At 39.0% G+C, this 21,253-nt stretch overlaps 1 protein-coding gene across 1 annotated transcript in view; it reads right to left on the bottom strand.

Moving 5' to 3' along the window:
- UTP25 (UTP25 small subunit processor component) overlaps positions 1-21,253 on the bottom strand; it is a 48,549-nt gene that overhangs the window by 11,439 nt on the left and 15,857 nt on the right. Inside the window, exons 7-11 of the mRNA XM_044671829.1 lie at positions 19,385-19,604; positions 15,115-15,317; positions 13,790-13,972; positions 12,946-13,058; positions 5,336-5,581 (exon numbers count right to left, since the gene is read on the bottom strand). Coding sequence (XP_044527764.1) covers positions 5,336-5,581; positions 12,946-13,058; positions 13,790-13,972; positions 15,115-15,317; positions 19,385-19,604 — 965 coding nt within the window. The remainder of the gene's footprint in view (positions 1-5,335; positions 5,582-12,945; positions 13,059-13,789; positions 13,973-15,114; positions 15,318-19,384; positions 19,605-21,253) is intronic.

Here is a 21,253-nt window from a genome sequence, read left to right as displayed (position 1 = left end):
AGAATGGGCAAAAAAAAAATGTAGAATGGGCTGCCTTGGAAGTGGTAAGTTCCCTTACCCAGAGGTCTTCAAGCAAAGACTGCACATTTGGAGATTGCTGTAGTGATTTTGTTCAAGCATGGGTTTGACTAGACTACCTCTGATGGCCTTTGCCACCCTGAGATACTATTATCTGCTCCATATTCAGAGTGGAGTTAATTTAAATAACTAGTCAGTTCCACTTTAAACATTTGTATTTCCCATCAAATTACCAGCCATGACATTTTATTATTTGACGAATCACTAAACTATAGCCCTGTGATGGCAAGATCTATATCATTTCCCCTGAAATAACTTGACATAAAAGCTGTTATATAATAGGAAAGAGCATCAGTCCTGGTGTCAGAAGAAATGGGTTTGAGTTCCAGCACTTAGCAGCAGCAGAACCATCTGTAGATAATGTAGCCTATCAGAACCTCAAGTGTCCACGCAGAAAAATGGGGATGATAGTACCTGCACATTGCCCACTTAACGGAGTTATGGAGAGGATCCAAATACCTTTGTGAAGTATGTTATACAAATGGAAACTATCATCATTCTAAGCAAAACATATACCTAGACAGCCACTGCTACTACTCAGAACTCCAATTAAAATGCTATTTCCCAGGTCAAATGAGGCTACGACAAATTTACTCAAACCAACATATGGCTTATTTTCTCTGAGGCAAGAAAGCCCATAGCAGAAAACTGCTGTGTTATACAGTTTGATGTGCAATCCAAAATAGTTCTAGGTAAAGGATGCTCACAAGAGAATCCAAATAATTTGAACCCCACCTACACCAGGAGAACTGGTAGGAATTGGAGCAGCTTCAGCACTCTTAGAAGGAGAGCGTTTACTATTGCTAAGAAAACTGACAAAAGAAAGTCTTTAGTCTACTTAAGAGTGAAGGCAGTTTTCTCAAGCATAGCAGGTATTTTTATTCCAATAATTAATGGGCTACTTATAAATAATTCTTATCTATTTGTTAAAGAAGTTTTAAGCATTCCCTTAAACAACATTCTAGCAGCCAAGCCTAGGGCCTAGCAGCAACAGTCTTCTCCCTCCCAATTAAGGTAAATCAATGAGGTTGTAATGTCATCTTATACCCCTTAGAATCTGGAGAGCTGCAGGCAAGTTTGGGAGCAGCCCCTGATCTTAAGCATCATTTATGCTTTTTCCAGACAATGATAGTGGCAAGTTTTCCAAACCATCCACTTCACTTAGGTGATCTGGTTTCATTTGGCAAGCCTAGAGAAAACAAGCGCTCTAAAGAGGCTCCTAGGAAACATTCTCTTTTCTAAACTTGACCGAAAAGATATACTTGTTGGAGAGGGAAAAACTGATAATGATCTTGGGATCCTTCATCAACTTTCATACTAAACAGCCATGTTTATCTACTTGGGAAGGAAGCCCAGGCAGCAGTAATGGGATTAACTCTTAATTACCCATGCCATAAATAGATTACTGGCTACATAGACAGACTGAAGCTGGCTTATCCCTGGCCCTTAGCACACTTCTGGGATTCTACTCCCCACTGACACAATTAGCATGTACCTGGGGGATGCAAATGTAATAGCCTCTGCAAGACATAATTAGGAAGAGCATACCACTGCCAAAAACCATGACATGGCAGAGTAGAGAACTAGAAAGAATTATGAATTACCTGGTATTTGAGATTAATCATTCATTCAACAATTATCAAACAACCCAATACAAAATATTACCTTACATCTGAGAACAGAAAGAGAAATAAAAGCTCTTTGTAGCACTCTTAACAATAAGAAACATTTAAATAATTATCTGAAATACAAAGCAAATTGGAAGTAGCCACAAGAGAAGTGGTAGAGAAGGTCAAGGGAAGGACAGCTCATTTCTGCCTAGGGAATCATGATGGACTTCCAGGGGGTGGGGTGGGGTGGGAGCTGCTTCCCTTTGTTAGAACTGTTATTAGGAAGAATTGATCAACTCAGGAAAATGGAGTACCCCCTCACTGGACATTCTTCATATTTTCTACTCCTTGGAGGAATTGAGAGGTATAGGACGCAGTCACACAACCAGAAACCAGTATATGTCCTCTTGCCCCTAAGAACTACAGAACAAAGTCACCCACTTGCCTGTTCTTCAGATACAAACAAAACTTCAAAAACTCCCTGTTGCCTCCTTGTTGTTGTTCAGTTGTGTTACTAAAGAATTTATCCATTACCACCATGTAAATCTGAGTATCCATGATTTCCATTACTGTTAGAGATGTGTGCCAGCCAGCCCTCCAATACACAAGGTGAGTATCTGACAAAGGGCTGCACAAATGAAGTGACAGGTCACTCATAAGGAACCTGACCTATAGGCCATCCCCTTTAGAAATCAGTAACCTAGACTGCTAAGTGGCTCAGGGGATGGAGAGCCAGACCTGAAGAGGGGTGGGGGTGGGGGGCGAGTTCAAATATAGCCTTCAGATACCTCGTAGCTATCCTGGGCTAGTCATTTAACCCCATTGAGATATAGAGATATATACGTCTCATAGAGGGGTAGGTAAGTTTCCTGACATGCTCCCCTGCAACTCTTTCTTCCCCATGTACCCTAATATCATTGGCAGTATCACATGGATGAAAAAAGTGTGTGGGGGTGGGGAAATGGGATGCTTAAGTCTTCCCTCCAACAAGTCAGACCAATCTTCTCCTTAGTCTGGTAGTCCATTTCTGGTAGTGGGGCTTTTGCCAGAGAGTTAAGAACAGCCCTTAAGAGCCAGAGTGAGACCAGAGCCCAAGATCCATTGGCTCTCAGCAGAACTCTATTATTATTATTATTATTATTATTATTATTATTATTATTATTATACCAAAGTGTAGGAGACAATGAGGGTGATTTTCCATTCTGTTTTCTTCAATAGGTTAGTGATAGATCTATCTCTGATGTCCATCTAACAAATCCATTATAGGTTTGAGTACAAAAATTCTATAATCTGACTTTTATAGCCTGTACTTCAGTCTGGACAACCTCCTGGGAAAGCAGGCTATTGCTGGAGCCAACTGACATGGATTCAATTCCCAACTGTGGTGTTTACAAGTCACTGAAGGGGAAACTCACCAGGGATCAGCATTTTTCTTCTAGCACTTATATAAAGTCTTTGAATTTACAAAACATCAAACAGATGTCATCTCATTTGATTCTCACAGCAACCTCAGGAGATACTATTATTATCCCAATTTTGCATATATGGAAACTGAGGCAGACAAAAGTAAAATGTCTTGAACATGGTCACATAGAGCTAATGTTGGGGGCAGGACTTTTACTCAGGTCCACCTGATTATGTCCTAGCTATCTTTATCTATATAATGAGGTTAACTATACAAGTGTTATTATTGCCTACTTCACAGGATAATTGTAGGTAAGGAATTTTAAAAACCTTAAGGTGCTACATAAATATGAACTGCTATTACCAGTCACAGTATAAAGAAACAATTGCTTTTATTTGGCCTAAAAGCAATTTTCCACAAGCTTCAAAAAGGTGCTCCTGGAGTTTTAGGTTTTCTAGATTTCATTAATGTCTGAATCTAACTTATTTATACCTTTTTTCAATCAATCAATCAACATTTACTAAGTACCTACTATGTGCAAAATACTATAGCTAAATACATACACACAAATGTATAAAATTGACAGAAATAAGGAAGTTTAAAAGAGGGATGGCCTTGGGCTTATTCAAAGATAGTGTTTTCTGTTTTGGACATACTGAATCTGAGATTCTGATTAAAAAGTCCAATAGTTATTAATAAAGCAAAACTGGAGCTTAGGAAAGATACTGGCACTGGATATATAGATCTGGGAGTTATCTATATGAAGGTGACAAGGCCATGGTCACTAATGAGGTGGTCAAAAGAATGAATAGAGACAGTTTTTTAAGGGTTCCATTGAGTCTTAGAGGACACCACACCGATGATGGCCCTGCAGAGGAAACTGAGCAGAAACTGAAAAGCAATTAGACAGGATTATGAAATCCCAGGAGGGGGAGAATCCAAGAGGAAAAGGAGGTCAACAGGGCCAAAAGTTACAGAGAGGTCAAGCAGGATTAAGCAAAGTACACTGGATTCTTCAACTCTAATCTACATTTCCAATGAGCAGCTTTGCCCTGGCTTGAAAAGCATCAACTCTACTTCCTAGAACATCTCTAACATCAACATTTTTGGTACTCCGCTAGCAACTTCGTATCTCCCAATATACCTACTGACTAGGCAGTGAGGGGTGGAGTCAGGAAGATCTGAGTTCAAATATTACCTCAGATATTAGCTATGTGACCCCGGGCAAGTCACTTAACCTCTGCTTCAGTTTCTTCATGAATTGTTGAGGCTCAAATGAGATAATAATGTAAAGTGCTAATTATTAGCCCAGTGCTTGGTATACAGTAAATGTTTATTTATATACACACACACATACACACACACACACACACACACACACACACACACACACACGTCAGCTATTATTATTAACTTTAAGAGTCACACGGGCCTTGCCCAAAACCTAGACTTCAGTAGCCACCAGTAAGTCAATAAGTATTTATTAAGTACCTATTATATTCCAGGCAGTAGAGTAGGTCCTGGCAATACAAATACAAAAGTGAGAGTTTACATCATTAACTCCTGAATGTTCATCATTGAGTCCTTCATATAACACTATTTCCTTTTCTACATACATTTCAGTGAGAATACAATCATGCCCCTTTTTAAGGCCTGATTTTCAAGAATTAGAAGTGATCTTAGAGGCCATCTGATCCAACCTATATCTTACAAGAAATTCCTTTTGCTGACTAACTCTTCTGGCACAATCATTCAACCAGTTCTCAATTCATCTAATTAATCTAATCTTCCTCCCCAATTTATCATCCACTAGGATGTCTGCAATGGTTACTTCCATCATCATTTTCCTATCAGCCACCCTTTCCCCCTTCATCAATCTAGTTCCTTTTCCAACATCATGAAGTCTTTCTTGTAGGGCACTGTCCAAAACTGCAATTATTCTAGACAACTATGATTCCAAAACCCTGTCCTATATTAATCTTGAAAAACTCAGATCACTTCTCTTATTCTAATTTTCCTCACCTATGAGATGAGAGGGTTGGACAAGTCCTCCTAATCTTTGATTTCTTGCCAAAGGTGGCATCTCCATCTATTCTCAGAGAAATTCTGGGGCTATTCTCATAAAAGAGAAGGCAGGAAGAGGTGATGGGAACTTTCTAATAATAAAAAACTTTCCCTCAGAAGCCTGCTGGCATGCCTCTTTCTGAGGAAGGAGAAATAGCCAAATATGGCTTTGCCTTACCTTTTATAGAAGTGGAACCGTTCTGTAAAAAGCAGAAATTGACGTTCTCCTTGGAGGAAGAAGTGTCTGGCTCTAGAGACACCAGACCTCTCTGTATATTCACAGATGTGGGTGAAATTTAATTCTTCCTTTTTGAAATAATTTCGGAGTCGCACAAAGTCAAAGTAGGATGGGACATAGATGAGAGTGTGAGACATAACTGCATCTTGATATTGAGGTAAAATCTTATCCACGAAGAACTGAAACCTGGTGGGAAAGAACTAAATTACTAAATAAATTAAGATTCTAGTATCCCCTCTACCACTGTGACCTTCAGAAAATTACTTGATTTCCAGGCATTACATCTTCTTCAAGGTTTATAATAGACAAAATAATAACCGGTCTTATTTAACTCAAAGGACTGTTAGACAAAAATAATACAGATTTGAAAGCACTCTGAATTTTATTTATATGCTAGTTGTTTTCCAACATAGATCTATTTTTATCTACTTGGTATAAGTTCTAGTTAATTATAATGAATACTTTTCCCCCCTCTATTACTGTAGTTTGTTATTTTATTTAATATTTTTATATCAATATCATTAATAATACTGGTCTATAGTTCCTTTTATTTATGATGCCTTTTCCAGGTCTAGGGATCAAAGATTTTTTTTTAAAAAAGTAAGATATTATTTTATCTTTCATAACTATGGAGAAAAGATAAAATTATAGATAATAACTTGGAGTAAAGTTTAAGAGACAAAGAAAGGTTATATTTTATTTCTGATTTGAAATTTGATTATATAAAAAACAAGTCTTTTCCACAACAAAGCAATGCATTAGAATATTGAAAGAAACAAATTTTAAGAAATAGATTATACCAAACTCATAGATGAAGTACATGATTCATCCATCCTCCAACCAAGCCTATGATTTTACAAATTAGTCCTGAAGAGTTGTCTGATGTATAGCAAAAAGGGTTGCCCAGTTACTAAGTATTAAAGTCAGCATTTGATCCTAGATCTTACTAAGCCAAAGTCCAGCACGGTAGATGCAATGTCAATACTATTTTGAATCAAATATCGAATATCTATGAGGAACTGACACAAAAGAGCCATTCTCTAGTAAATATTGGTATCTTCTGTTCAAACTCCAGTGTCTCTATATTATTTCTAGGACCAAATATAGTTATTTGTTGGGTATTTAAAGCCCTGAAGACCTTGGCTCCAACCTAACTTTCTAGCCTTATCACACAATACTCCACTTCATGAACATGACAGTTCAGCAAAACTGGCCTTCTTACTATTCCTCAAAAATGGCATAAAATAAATCTTAATAGGTTTTGTCCCTGAAGGAGGCTAGGTGGCTCAGTGGATTGAGAGCCAGGCCAGCAATGAGAGGTCCTAGGTTCAAATCTGGCTTCAGACACTTCCTAGTTGTGTGACTCTGGTTGCCTAGCCCTTTCTACTCTTCTGCCTTGGAAACAATACATAGTATTGATTTTAACATGGCAGATAAGGGTTTAAAAAGAAAAAAAAAAGGCTGTCTCTGGGTTTGGAAAGTATCTCCTCCTCTGCTTTACCTCTCAGAACTCCAAGTCTCCTTCAAAACTCAGCTCAAGTGCTTCTATAGGAAGCCATTCCTGACTAACCCCTTGCAAATTCCTTCTTCCTCCTGGTATCTTGTATCTATTCATACATCCCCCCAATCCCAAATGTGGACATGCTCATTTCCCTGACTAGACTATAAGCTCCGAGAGCAGGAACTGATTCACTCTTATCTTTGCATCCTCAGACTTGAACCACAGTGTCTAGCACAGAGTAGGTGTTTAATAAATTCTACATGATTGATATGTGATTAAACAATAAGAATGGACTATTATTGGGGGCAGCTGGGTAGCTCAGTGGAGTGAGAGTCAGGCCTAGAGACAGGAGGTCCTAGGTTCAAACCCGGTCTCAGCCACTTCCCAGCTGTGTGACCCTGGGCAAGTCACTTGACCCCCATTGCCCACCCTTACCAATCTTCCACCTATGAGACCATACACCGAAGTACAAGGGTTTAAAAAAAAAAAATGGACTATTATCAAAAAAAGGAAATACCAATATTAACTACTACATGAAAATATTAACAACCAGAAAAATTAAAACTGAGAAATCACTGAACATTCATCAAATTGGAAAAGCTAATAAAAATAAGAAAGCTATATTACATACCTGGAGGGACTATAAATTGGTCCAACCTTTATGAAAAGCAATATGGAATTATAAAATAAAAATTACAAAAAGGTTCATATTGTCTGACTTAGTGGTCCTACCACTGGGATTTCCTCATGACATGCAGGGGGAGGGGGGGGATGTCTATACAAAAATATTCCTAACAGGATTATTTTTTTTTTAATCCTTACCTTCCATCTTAGAATCAATACTATATATTAGTTCTAAGGCAGAAGAGTGGTAAGGGCTAGGCAACGGGGGTCAAATGACTTGCCCAAGGTCACACAGTTAGGCAGTGTCTGAGGCCAAATATAAACCCAGGGCCTCCCTCTCTGGGTCTGGCTCTCAATCCACTGAGCCACCCAGCTGCCCCAAGGACTATTTTTAATGGCAAAAAATTGGAAATAAATTAGATGCTTATTGATTGAGGATGGTTGAACAAAATATGGTATGTGAATGTAATGAATATTATGTACCATAAGAAATGATAAATATAAAGTTAAAGTTATAATTAGAGGAGATATATGAAGTGATGTGGGAAGAAAAAAGTTAGGCCAAAAATCTAGTGGACAGAATAGCAATTATGCAGTTAAAATAACAACAATAACAGATATACAAAAAAGTCAAAAAGAATCATAAAACAAGGACCATCTGAGTACTAATTAAATCAATATACACATCTTCAGGTATGAAACTCATAATAAAAAGCAGATCAACACAAACTTGTTTATTTAATTACAAATGATTGCTTGGTTTGGTTTTTTTCCTAAAGATAGAGGTATGAGGGTGGAGGAGTTATCAAATATGTTTATATTCCTTTTGCTTTTATTTTTATTTTGAACACCTGGACTTATCAATGGAAATTAAAATAAAATTTGTATTTTTAAAAGTAATACTATTCATGACAAAAACTATATCAGACCCAGTGCATTCCATAACTCACGTGTATAATCATGTTTTGCAAGTATAGTCAAGACTCTGAGTCATGACTCAGAACCAAAAAGGACCTAAGAGACCATGCTACATGATCCAAGGGTTGGTAAACTATGTCCTCATGGCCAGATCTGGCCATAGCTTGTTTTCATATGACCTACTAGCTAAAAATGTTTTTTAAATTTAAAATACAAATTTATTCAAATACAATTACACTTTAAATTATGTTTACATTATTAAATCATATTTTGTCATATTTTAAGTATATTTACATTTTTAAAATGCAAAGATCACTTTTAGCCTGCCAAATACTAAACACTTTAATAAATGTTTGTTTCCCTCCTTCCTTCTTTTTCTTTTAGGAAGGAGAATTCTCCCAAGATTACATAGTGGAACAGTCTAAATTCAAACTCAAATATTTTAAGTTCATTTGATTACACTAGTCCGATTACACTAGTCAGTCAATACCATGGAGGCAATATCTAAATAAGGCACAAAACCAGATCATTACACTGCTAGTCAGCTGATGAGGATTTAGTACCAGCTCTGTGTGATCCGGGACAGGTCATTTCATCCATTTGTGTCTTGGTTTTTTTCATCAACAGAATGAGGTCATTTGGACCTGATGATCCCTCTTCTCAAGATACAACTGTCACAGATTCTGTGAGTTCAGAACACTTATAAAGCTACACTTAACATTTCACACCGAATGAATGATCAAAATGGGATGGAATGAATTGAAAATCTTAGAGGTAGGTTTGGACTGAGGATGAAGAGGAGATAACTCTCCATTCGCAAAGAGGGTAATTTTGGAACTTCAACAAATCCATTTTAGGACACCTGGAGAAAACCAAGGTCTGATAAAGGACTTTAGGATACTCATCATTAAAACATCCATAGTTAATATAAAAGGGGTTACCAGCCCCAGAAGGATATTTGCCTAAAATCATCTGAAGCAATGGCAAAGAATATCACCTTCTGAAATTAAATCTAATAAAACCCAACATAAACAGGATTTGATTATCCCTCTGCAGAAATAACTCATTAGATGCTTTAAGAGAAAACTGAGAATTGTATAAACTCTTACATATTCCAGTGAGCAACACTAGGAGAACAATTTATACAATAACATTGTAAAGAGAAATAACTCTGAAAGGCTCAACAACTCTAATCAATGCAACAGCTAACCACAATTCCAGAGGCCTGATGCTACCCACTTTGTGACAGAATGGTCATGAACTCAAGATGAAGAATGAGATAAAATATTTTTAGACAAGGTCAATGTGGGGATTTTGTTTTTTCTTGACTGTATATTTGTTACAAGGGTTTTGCCTTTTATTCCTTCCAATTAGGGGGCTGATTTGAAGAAAAAAAAGGAAAAGAAAAATACTGTTTAATGGGGGAAAAAAAAGTCTTTAAAATTTAAAAGTAGCGCATCAAAAAGAGAATGTTTCTAAATCTGCTGCTTCTAAGACTGGTGAGTTTCCTGAACCTTAGCATATGCCTTAAAGCAATATTGGTGAAGGTTTTCAAGTTCACCTGTCCAAACTGCAACTTCAAGCTACCTGTCAGCCCCCTGCAAAACCTCAGAGAGCAGAGGGAGGAAGTCTTTGCTTTGGGTGGCTGGACAGAGGGGCAGGCCATGCAAACAATGTCCTTAGTTACTGGGAAAAGGGGGAACAGGGCAGCTCCCCCAGTGCTAGCTGGGCACTCATGGCAATACCTCACCAATGCTGTCTTAGAGGGTACACTTAAAAACAGAAATTTAAAATATTATACATGTAAGATGAACTTGTAAAAGCAAGATGGTGTAACAGATAGTGTTGGACTGGGAGTCAGAAGACGGGTTTGAATACTGCTTTGCACATCTGCCAGGCTATTTCCTCACCTACAAAATGAGAGAAATGATTGGAATCAACGGCATCTAAGGTCCCTTCTAGATCTATACCTACAATCCTATTATCGTGGAAATATTGACTTCTCTGGTAAGGAAGTGCTATGACTCAAGGCTTTGGTGACTAACAAGGAATATTAAAAACTGAGCTCAAGAGTAAAGAATCTGTCAGTGTCCACCCAGCCCTGCACAAGAGGAGAAGGTACCCTTGACTGGCCAACATGAACATCCAGCTTTCATGACAGCTATATCTCTATGGCACAGATAAGGTTATTATAGTCTATAAACAACAATCCCTAAAGACCATTTAACTTTTTCTTTGAGATTTATACTCACTAAGCAACCTCCTATTATTAATTTGCCTTTAGACTTTCCTACTGGGAAGAGAATGCACTGACCAGCCAATGAGTATCTGATCCAGTCAGCAGTTATATTTCTCATTGAAAATTAATGAATTAGCCCTCTGCTTGTTCTGTCTTGTGAGTCTGTTTAGGGAGTGAATCACTTCTTTTCTTAGAGCCTGAAAAACTCTCACTAGAAATTAAAATGAAAATCCTGGGCCTGGAAAATGGAGGAACTGCCTCTGAACTCAAGGCCCTTCTGCTAGCAGGACCTGAGCAGCTGGTTGCACTCTCTAATGCCAATTCTTCAATGCAACAGCATGACTTAGAGGATATAGGACAGTAATCTTTTATAATTTAACTGATGTTTATTTTAAAACTACATGTAAAGTGGTAGCATTTCAAGGGTGAAAAATGATAGGCTCTGCCCTTAAGGGGCATACAATTTAAGGGGAGGGGAAATGTATGAACTGCCTACACAAGAAAAGGCATATGAGGTAGAATTCAATAAGGGCAAGTTAAGACATTCAAAGGGCTCCAAAAAACTGAGGAAGAAGATTCCTTTCAGCTAAAAGTGGGCCAGGGAAGGCTTCATAAAGGTTATGGTACCTAAAAGATGAGAAGGCTCTCCAAAGGTAAGGACGAGGAGGAGGCATTTCTGTTAAAGGCACCATCTTTTCTCCAGGCCCTTAGACTCATAACCTTGGCACTGTCCTTGACTCTTGCCCTCACATATTCCATCAGTTGCAAAGTTTAGCTGTCTCTACTTCCACATCTTTCACACTTGACCCCTTTTCTTTAATTCATCCAGGTATGATCTTAGCTCAATTCCTCACTCCCCCTGAGCCTGATCTTTGCCTAATTGGCCTCCCTGACTCAAATCTCTCCTATCTCCAACTCATCTTCCAGATTGCTGCCCAAGCAATTTACCTTAAGCAGTCACCCCTGCTCAATAAACTCTGGTGGTTCCCCAATGCTCTTAGGTATTATACACAACCTGGCCTCCAACCTCTCTTTCCAGGTTCATTAGATATTACTCCCCTTGCTTCACTAGAGAGGTTTACTTGAACAAGTCTCTTTGTTCCTCATACATGTTGGTCCTCCATACCTAGAATATACTTCCTCCTTTTCCCTACCGCCTGGAATTCCTCATTCCCTTCTAGACTCAGCTTTCATCTATATGTGTTCTCTCTCTTCAACTTCCTGGCATTTATCTTTTATTTATTCTACATATGCTTATAGACATCCATTCATCTACCTAAAGGGAATGTAAGCTCCTTGAGAGCAAGGATAGTTTTATTTCTGTCTGTATTCTGGATGCCTAGCAAAGCAAGAAATACTTTTGACTGAATGACTGAAGGAAGGAATTATGTTCTGGCAGGTGGCAGATGACAGTGCCAAGGCTGAATATTCACTTAATGACAAATTCTTAGCACATGATATGGACAGAATTTTTGAACTGTGAAAGTGACCAAAATGTCAATAGCCTTTGACTCCAAAGTTCTATTGCTAGGCATAAAACCCAAGGAAGTCAATGGCAGAAAAGCTTCTTGTACTCGCAAATCCTTTCAGCAGCACTTTTTGTAAAAGTAAAAAACAGGAAAAAAAGTAGATGGTCATCACACTGGAAATGGCTAAACTGTACACTGTAAATGAATTAGAACACAGCTATGCTCTAAGAAATAATGAATGTGACAAATGCAAAAACATGAGAAGACTTCTATCAAAGAGGCAAAGTCAAATCAGTAGGAAAAGAATGTAATTTACTAAAGCAATATAAATAGAAAGAGAAACAATAAAAACCAAATCCAAAAGCTGAATGCTACAAAATTATAATAATCAGACATCACCTCAAAGAAAAGATAGCAACAAAGAAAGTATCATCTTCAACTTCTTTGCAGAGATGGGGGGCCACCAGCGTAGAATACTATATACAACCTTGAAATTTTCCCTTCTTTTGTTTGTTTTCACTGTACTAGTCCCTCCCCCACTTCTTTTTTAGCCTTTATTACAAGATATAAAGGTCTACTCAACAGGACAGAGAGGGAAAAGTATACACAAGGAAATGTAGGTGATGATAAAAAATCTGCCAATCAATGTAAACTTGTCCAACACAACAGCACTGGCTCTATTAGCCACTGGAAGCTGAGGAGAGAATAATTAATCTGGTAAAACAGCCAGAAACCTAGTCCTGGTGATGCCTCCTGCAGCCCAGATACCCAGGTGCACTGCAGAGGGCTAAGGGCCTACCTGGCATCTATTACAGAAAGGAGGTTTTCAGCTTCTAGCCGCTGGAAGACATGAGGGAGCTGCACCAGGACCTGACTAATGGAGCCAGTCATCGGGATACTCCTCACGGATACCTGTAAAGAGTTATTAAAACCTTGAGGGAGGGAAAGAGAATGCAGCACAGCCAAATATGAGGCATGTGGGGGTTTCTCTCCCTTTCCTCACAACCTTCTTCTGCCTGGGCAGGGAGGTAAGTGCTGTCCTGTCCTTTTCTTTTGACATTTCACCCATTCCCACTGAAATAATGTCAATAATGATAACATTAATGAGGGCAGCTAGATGGCTCAGTGGACAGAGCATGAGGCTGGGAGTCAGAAAGATCCAAGTTCAAACCCTGCCTCAGACATTTCCTAGCTATGTGACCCTGGGCAAATCACTTTACCCACTTTGTCTGAGTTTCTCATCTGAAAAAAGGAGCTGAAGGAAATGGCTAACCATACTGGTATCTTTGCCAAGAAAATCCCAAATGGAGTCACTAAGAGTTGAACACATGAAATGACCAAACAAAGATATTAATGATGACAATAATGAGATTAGCTAACATTTCTACAGCATCTACAACATGCAAGTTATTGTGCTAAGCATTTTATAATTATTATATCATTTGGTCCCTATAAACTGAGAGGGAGGTACTATTCTGATCCCCATTTTACAGATGAGGATAACTTTGAGGTGAAGTGACTTGCTTAGGGCTACTCAACTACTAAGTACCAGAGGGTCAGAGCTGAACTCAGGCCCAAGATCTACCCACTGTGTCATCAAAGGAATGGGGGATTCTGCCATTTCCTCAGCTTGAGGAACCTACCTGCCCTTGATAATTGACACAGTACTTATTAAAGACTGAGTTGATTTGGGCCTCTTGCAAGGCACCAAACAGCAGCGTCTGCCGGTAATACTTGGACCAATTATTCAGGCTCCACATGCGCACTCGGGAAAAGTCCACCCCATGAGAGTCCAGGGGAAGTAAATTCATGTGATTCATCAAATGCTATGAACAAAAGGTGAAGAATGAGTCACATATTTTCAAATACAGCCAATAAACGTGGGTTATGAATGTATATTGATGGATATGAAGGTTTGTGGGGTTTTCCCCCTCCTTTCTTTTTTTTGGCGGGGAGGGGGGAGTAGGGGAAGGAGATGGTAATAAAAGAATGGTCCCCAAAAAGAAAGGTTTGCTATCAATGAAGCACTAAAAAAAATGAACAGAAGAGAATTGAAGACCAGAAGGGAACAAAGGCAAGCAAGATAATTAACAAATTTTAAATATACTTAAGAGGAACAGCAAGCTGTACATAAGAGATTCACAGTTTCACAGAAAATCATCTTTTTCTGCTTGACTTTTTATACAGAAATGCTTTTTATTTGGCATTTAAGTTTTTGCTATGAAAAGTGTCTGCCTTGCTAAATTCATCTCTGGTGCCTATCCATGCTCATCTAGATGCTTATCTGTCTGTGACCAGCAGGTTCTCTGCCAAAAGCCCGATATTAATGAGGCATCAGCCAAGGTTAAAGATGATGAGAAAAAACTCAGTTTTCCAGGCTCTCAAGGGGAACCTCAAGTCCCACAGTTACCATCTGAAAGCAGGACTAGGTGAAATTTGGCACATGAATTTAATGGGCAATTACTATGCTATAAGAAGAAAACTAATAATTTGAATTCAGAGAAGTAAAACCTACAGGAATTGATGGAGAGGAAAACACAGCTGAGAAATTAATATGTACAATGACAACACCAAGATAAATGGAATGACCAAAAAAAAAATAATGAAAATGAATGTGGTAAAATGACAAACAATAAGTATGGCCCCAAAAAAGAAATATAAAGTAACTCCCACAATTCTTTTAAAGATGCAAGGGGTCCAGGAATATATACACTACATATAATTCAGGTTTTCCTTCAATGAATTAATCAGTTTGGGTTTTTTCACCCCCTTTCTTTCTTTGAATAAATATAATGTGGCTTCTGGGAAAAAAAAGGGGTTGCTGGTAAGCTATTTCCACCCTGCTAGAAATGGCCTTAGAAGGACTCACTTGAATATGTAGCAAGATTTCAAGTTGGATCTTTTTATCACCAAATTATTTATATCGAAAGCAAGCCAAATGGTACAGATTTGAAAAGGAAGTTATTACCAGGACATGTTCCCAATTCTGCATTAGATAAATGTCAACTTGGTCAATGATGAGAATCTCTATGGAAGATAAGAAGTCAAAATCTCTTTTCTTTTCTCCTTCTGCACCAATAATGGTCCTCAAACCAAGAGGTGAGGCAATGAGAATATCTGAGGAGTAAAATGGAGCATAAAGTCGAATGCTTCGCTGAAGAACTGCAACTCCTGCACAAAAAAATGGGACAAACAATACAATTATTTGTATGCTGTAGAGAAGATCTTGAATGCGCCTTTCATGAAGCCTGGTGCTTGGGCCTAACCTGCCACCAGGGATTTCCACTGACTTGCAATCTGATAGCATCTATCCTGACTGCCCAATGGTAGAGTGAAATATTCTGCCAGCAGAGATAATTCTTCCATCATCAAAGAAAAACTAGTTAAGGCAGTTTCTTTGAAAAAGTATCATTTGAAGGGGGTTAAGTGGCTCAGTGGATTGAGAGCCAGGTCTAGATGAGAGAATCTGGTTCAAATCTGGCTTCAGATACATCCTAGCTGTGTGACACTAGGCAAATCTCTTAACCCTATTGCCTAGCCCTTATTGCTCTTCTGCCTTGGAATGAAAATGAAGAATTGATTCTAAGACATGGTAAGAGTTTGGGGGGAAAAAAGAAAAGAAAAAAGAAAAAGTATTATCCCTGGAGGTTGCTAGGTAGCTCAGAGGAGAGAGGGCCTGGGTTCAAATATGAACTCAGATACATCCTAGCTTGTGATCTTGGGTGAGCCACAACCCCAATTACCTAGCCTTTACCACTCTTCTGCCTTGGAACAAATTCTTAGTATTGATTCTAAGACAGATGATAAAGGTTTAAAAAAAGGGGCAGGGGGGATGGGGGAGTGTCATTCCTGGAAGTTCTTAGAGGTGTACCCTCTCTGTTGTGAGGCTGTAGAAAAAGTACTGGCTCCTGAGGAAGAGGACCTGGTTCAAACAACACCTTTGACAGCTGCTACCTGGGTGATTTTGATTTAATTTGGGCTAGACCTCAATTTCTACATCTGTAAAATGAATTGGAAGAGATGGTATAGGAGGTGTCTTCTAATTTTATCAGACTGAGATAAATATAAAATAAATAGCCTGAGAGAATGTAAATTCCATGAGAGCAGTGATTGCCTCTTTTCTGTCTCTGTATTTCTAGCACCTAGCATAAGGCCTAGATATAGTAGATACTTAAAAATACAACTGGAAGACCCTATGATCCTTACTAAACAGATGAAGGCTAGATCCATTTTAATATCTTGTTTCCAATCTCATTCTTAAGTGAGACCAAAAAAGAATAGGTAAGAACCACACAAGAATATTTACTATAGTTGGGAGATATGGCATATGCCTTTCTTGGCAGGTTACATAATTATTACACCCCAGGAAAGGCCAAAAGTCTAAGATGCCAAGTGTTCTATTTATCTACATCTATTAAGCCATATCCCAAATTTATTATGTTCTGTACTGGCCCATTCATAAAAGTAATAGTTAACAACTTTATTATCAGTTAAGGAGGGCTTTGTTTCTTTCTTAATTTTCTTGTCAATAGTGAGTCCTTTATGCAAGTATATGGTCAGAAGTAAAACAAACAAACAAACAAACTATTAAGTCATAAACATTCCTACTCTCATAGATTTATAACTGGAAGGAAAGTTTAGTACAACTTTCTTTTTTTAAAATAAATGCTCACAAGATTTCTTTGTTTTTAATTTCTCAATATATACCTCCCTCCTTACTCTGTCCTCCAGACAAGCATCCCTTAAAATAATTTTTAAAATAAATAAAAAACATTTCAGCAAAACTAGCCAAGACATCAACTAAGCCAAACATTACATGCAATATTCATACCCCAAGTTCCCTCTCACCACCCTACCTCTCATCCCTACAAATAAAGGGAGAAGTGCCCAAACCCCTTCATTCTAAAGATGAGGAAACTGAGGTCCAGAAATGTCAAATGATTTTGCTTGTGGCCCATGTATAAGTGGCAGAGCTAAGATCTGAAGCCATATTCTTCAAAGCTCTTTGGATAACCAAGCAAAGGAAGTGCTGTTCACCCAGAGACAAAAACACATTCAGCAGGCACACTTGGAGAGGAGAGAGGGCTGGTCTCAGTTCTAGTAAGCTACAACCAGTTAACTCAAGCACTGTTCAGTGGAAGTCCCATAATGACAAATGAAATCAGGATTCATGGACAAAAAAAGCCTCTTGGTTCAAAACATAGCCCAGGTTGCCACTAAGCTATTATTTCAGACTCTACATGGATCAGATGGACACATGTAGCATCTTGTAACAATGAACCACCTTTCCCTCCCTGGGCTGAAATGACTGCATATCCTCCCTTCCCCCATCCAGGCCCTCTATAGCATCAGGATAATAACCTTCCTCCCAAGGTTGTTATCATGCAGAGCAGCAAGCTTGCACCTGCCCTGCCTGTCCATCTCCCTCACCATGGGAACTCTTGACAATCAGCCTATAAGTATGCTCTTGACATACTGGCTGCTGAGCCAGAGAGAAGGCTGAAGCAACGGCAGCTACACCATCCGTCTGGCCAGCATGTCCCACTGCGGGATGGCTCAGCCTGTGTCCTTACTTGTTTGCAGGGAGGGCTCCAGCTACAAAAATACAATTGATGGTTGCCTCCTCCATCAAGATTGTTTGTTCAGCACAACAGAGAGCTCTGTGGGTTTTCTTCTGGCCTAAAAGTAATCCTCCAGCAAGCCTCCTAATTCTGCTCATATGGCTGCTCCAGTTCCCACACCCCCTGCTGCCCTGTGTTCTCAAAACATAGAGAAATCAATACCATCTCCTCCTCTGCTACACATCAGGTCCCTGAATACCCTGCAGGCTTTCCTTAGTAGTTCCTACCCATCAATGGACAGACTCTCTATACCCCAAATCCAATAGCAGGACACCAACCCAGGAAAATAGTACATATTTTCTCTTTATACACAGAGCATTTATCAGGATAGAAAAGAAGGGGTAGACAAGGGATATACAGATTTGTGTCACCGTCAGAATGTACCTAGGAGAAACTACATTTATGAGGAAGCTAGGTGGTACAGTAGAAAGAGCCAAATCTGGAATTGAAAGGACCTGGGTTCAAAAATGTGACCTCAGACACTGCCTTGCTGTGTAAACCCTAGGCAAGTCACTTAATTTCATTTGCCTAGTCAAGGCCTTCCATCTTAGAACTGTTAATAAGACAGAAAAGTAAGAAGGGAGGGAGGAAGGGAAGGATAGAGAAAGGAAAGGAGGAAGGAAGACAGACTACATTTTACACACTACAAACTGAGAATGTTGAGTCGGGAAGAAATGCCAGGTGTGCAGAAATAATAATAATGCCAGGAATAATAATAATAGCTACCTGTTCAACCAAGGAATATTTCTTAGAAAAAAATGGTCTTTGAGGGGGCAGTTGGGTAGCTCAGTGGATTGAGAGTCAGGCCTAGAGATGGGAAGTCCTAGGTTCAAATCCGGCCTCAAGACACTTCCCAGCTGTGTGACCCTGGGCAAGTCACTTGACCCCCATTGCCTATCCTTACCACTCTTCCACCAAGGAGACAACACAGAAGTTACGGGTTTAAAAAAATTAAAAAAAGAAAAAAAAATGGTCTTTGAGCTGGCTTTTGAAGGAAGGAAGGACATGAACTGACAAAGAGAGGACTGACATAGAGAAATACTATGGCTACTGTGGGAAGATAAGAGAAGCCTGCCATTCTTTCCTGGAGGCCCTTCATGAATAACCTCTGCAGTCTCATCTAACCAACTCCAGGAACTCTAAATCCTCTAAAAGATTCTTTTCACAATTACAGAAAGAACCTCATCTAGCCTCTTATAAACCTAAGTCTTTTCTGTGTGTTCTGTGAGTCTCCCCAGTGAAACTTATCTAGAAAAAAAATCTTCTTTATGACACAATGCCCCAGGGCAGTGTCTCTCTTAATAGAGTTCCAGCCATGATGAAATACACTTCCTTCCCCTTGGTAGAAAGGCTGGATGCTATGGGTACAAAACATTACATCTGTTGACGAATATAGCTGCTTTACTGGGTGGTTTTAGTTAGCTTTTCTCTTGTGATGAGGGAGGGTTCCACTAGAGGGAGTAGGCTGTCAGACATCAATGAGAGAGGTCTTTTAAAAATGGGAAAGAGATGCCCATTTACCAGAGTCAAACGAACAAACAGATTTATCTAATTTGACCTGGGATGTGGGGCACACAAAATAAGGTGGCTTCATTTTGTCACAATTTTCCCACCTACCTATCCGAAAGTGGTCATCAATGTTGCCAGCAAACACTGCATCATAGTCCTCAGGCCTCTTCAGATTGGGAGGTCTCTCATCTGGGTCAGATCCATACTCTCCTTTGAAACGTTTTTTGTTACTCACATCTATCTTCTTCTTGCTTCCTGCCTCTAGGAGACTGATGAAGAGCTGGACCACTCTGAGAGCAGCCTCTCGGAAAGGAACGACAATTAATACCTATAAAGAGATAAAAGGCCATGGGGCAGAAAGAGAGAATAAGTACTGGATTTAGAGATACAAGTCCTATCCCAGCTCTTCTCTTTTCTATCTGTGTTACCACGGGCAAGTCACTGAGCCTCACTTAGCCCCAATTTCCACATTTGCAAAAATGAGGGAGGCTGCTGCCTACCCTTTGATCCAGTCATACCATTGTTGGGTTTGTACCCCAAAGAGATCATAGATAAACAGACTTGTATGAAAATATTTATAGCTGTGCTTTTTGTGGTGGTAAAAAACTGGAAAGGGAGGGTATGCCCTTCAATTGGGAAATGGCTGAACAAATTATGGTATATGCTTGTGATGGAATACTATTGTGCTAAAAGGAATAACAAATTGGAGAAGTTCCAGGTGAACTGGAAAGACCTCCAGGAACTGATGCAGAGTGAAAGGAGCAGAGCCAGAAGAACACTGTACACAGAGACTGATATACTATGGTAAAATCGAATGTAATGGACCTCTGTACCAGCAGCAATGCAATGACACAGGACAATTCTGAGGGATTTATGGTAAAGACGCTACCCACATTCAGAGGAAAGACTGCAGGAGAGGAAACATTTAAAAAAAAAAAACAGCTGCTTGAACGCATGGGTTGGGGTGGACATGATTGAGGATGTAGACTCGAAACTACCACACCAATGCAACTACCAACAATTTGGAAATAGTCTTGATCAAGGACACATGACAAAACCAGTGGAAATGTGTGTCGGCCATGGGTGGGGGGAATGAGGGGGTAAAGGGGAAAGTGGGAGCATGAATCATGTAACCATGTTAAAAATGAATATTAATAAATGTTTAAAATTAAAAAAAACAATGAGGGAGGCTGGCATGATTCCTGCTAGGTCCAACACTATATGTAACTAATACTAAATAATCTTCCTCACAACAGACAGCACAAGAGACCCCAGCAACATTTCTGGATAGGATAATTGAGGCAGCATGCATGTTACTCATCACCCAAGAGAAGTGATGAACTCCTAAGATAGAGGATGGACACTGTCAATGGAGGGAATTGTTTTTGCTTTACTATGCATACTTGTTATATGGATTTTTTTTAATTCTTTTTCTCAAGGGATGGAAGGGAGGGAAAATAAATGCTTATTCATTGCAAAAAAAAAAAGTAAAATACACTGTTAGAGATGGATAGATATAGCTATAGTCAGACAGATAAGCTTGAGACTAAAAAGATAAGAAAATGTAACTCCTGTTCTTTGCACAGGTGGGGACTTGGATGGAAAAGATGGCATATACAATTTTGTTAAACTGCTTTTTAAAATTCCTCTCTTTTTTTAAAAAAAACATTTTTGTTACAAGGGTTGACCAGTTAAGTAAGAGAGAGAAGAATATATGTGGAAATGAAAGTGACATAAAAGTCAATAGGTAATCATTGCAAATGAAACAAAATTAAAATTAAATTAAGTAGCTATTCCACAAAAAGCACTTAAAACTGGAATTCTTTCCCTCTGCAGATTTCTTAAGAGGCCAATGTCTTCTCAGGGAGAGGTCCTTATGGAGAAAAGGTGATTTTCTTCTCTCAAAGCTGTCCTTTTTAATGACATCCCCAGAGAATCTACTGAAGCACATCTTGGAGAAGTAACTTAATGGAGATG

The sequence above is a fragment of the Gracilinanus agilis genome, chromosome 4 (genome assembly GCF_016433145.1).
Source record: "Gracilinanus agilis isolate LMUSP501 chromosome 4, AgileGrace, whole genome shotgun sequence".
Lineage (NCBI taxonomy): Eukaryota > Metazoa > Chordata > Mammalia > Didelphimorphia > Didelphidae > Gracilinanus > Gracilinanus agilis.
Note: the sequence above shows the minus strand (reverse complement) of the source record. Positions and strands in the feature narration are given on the sequence as shown.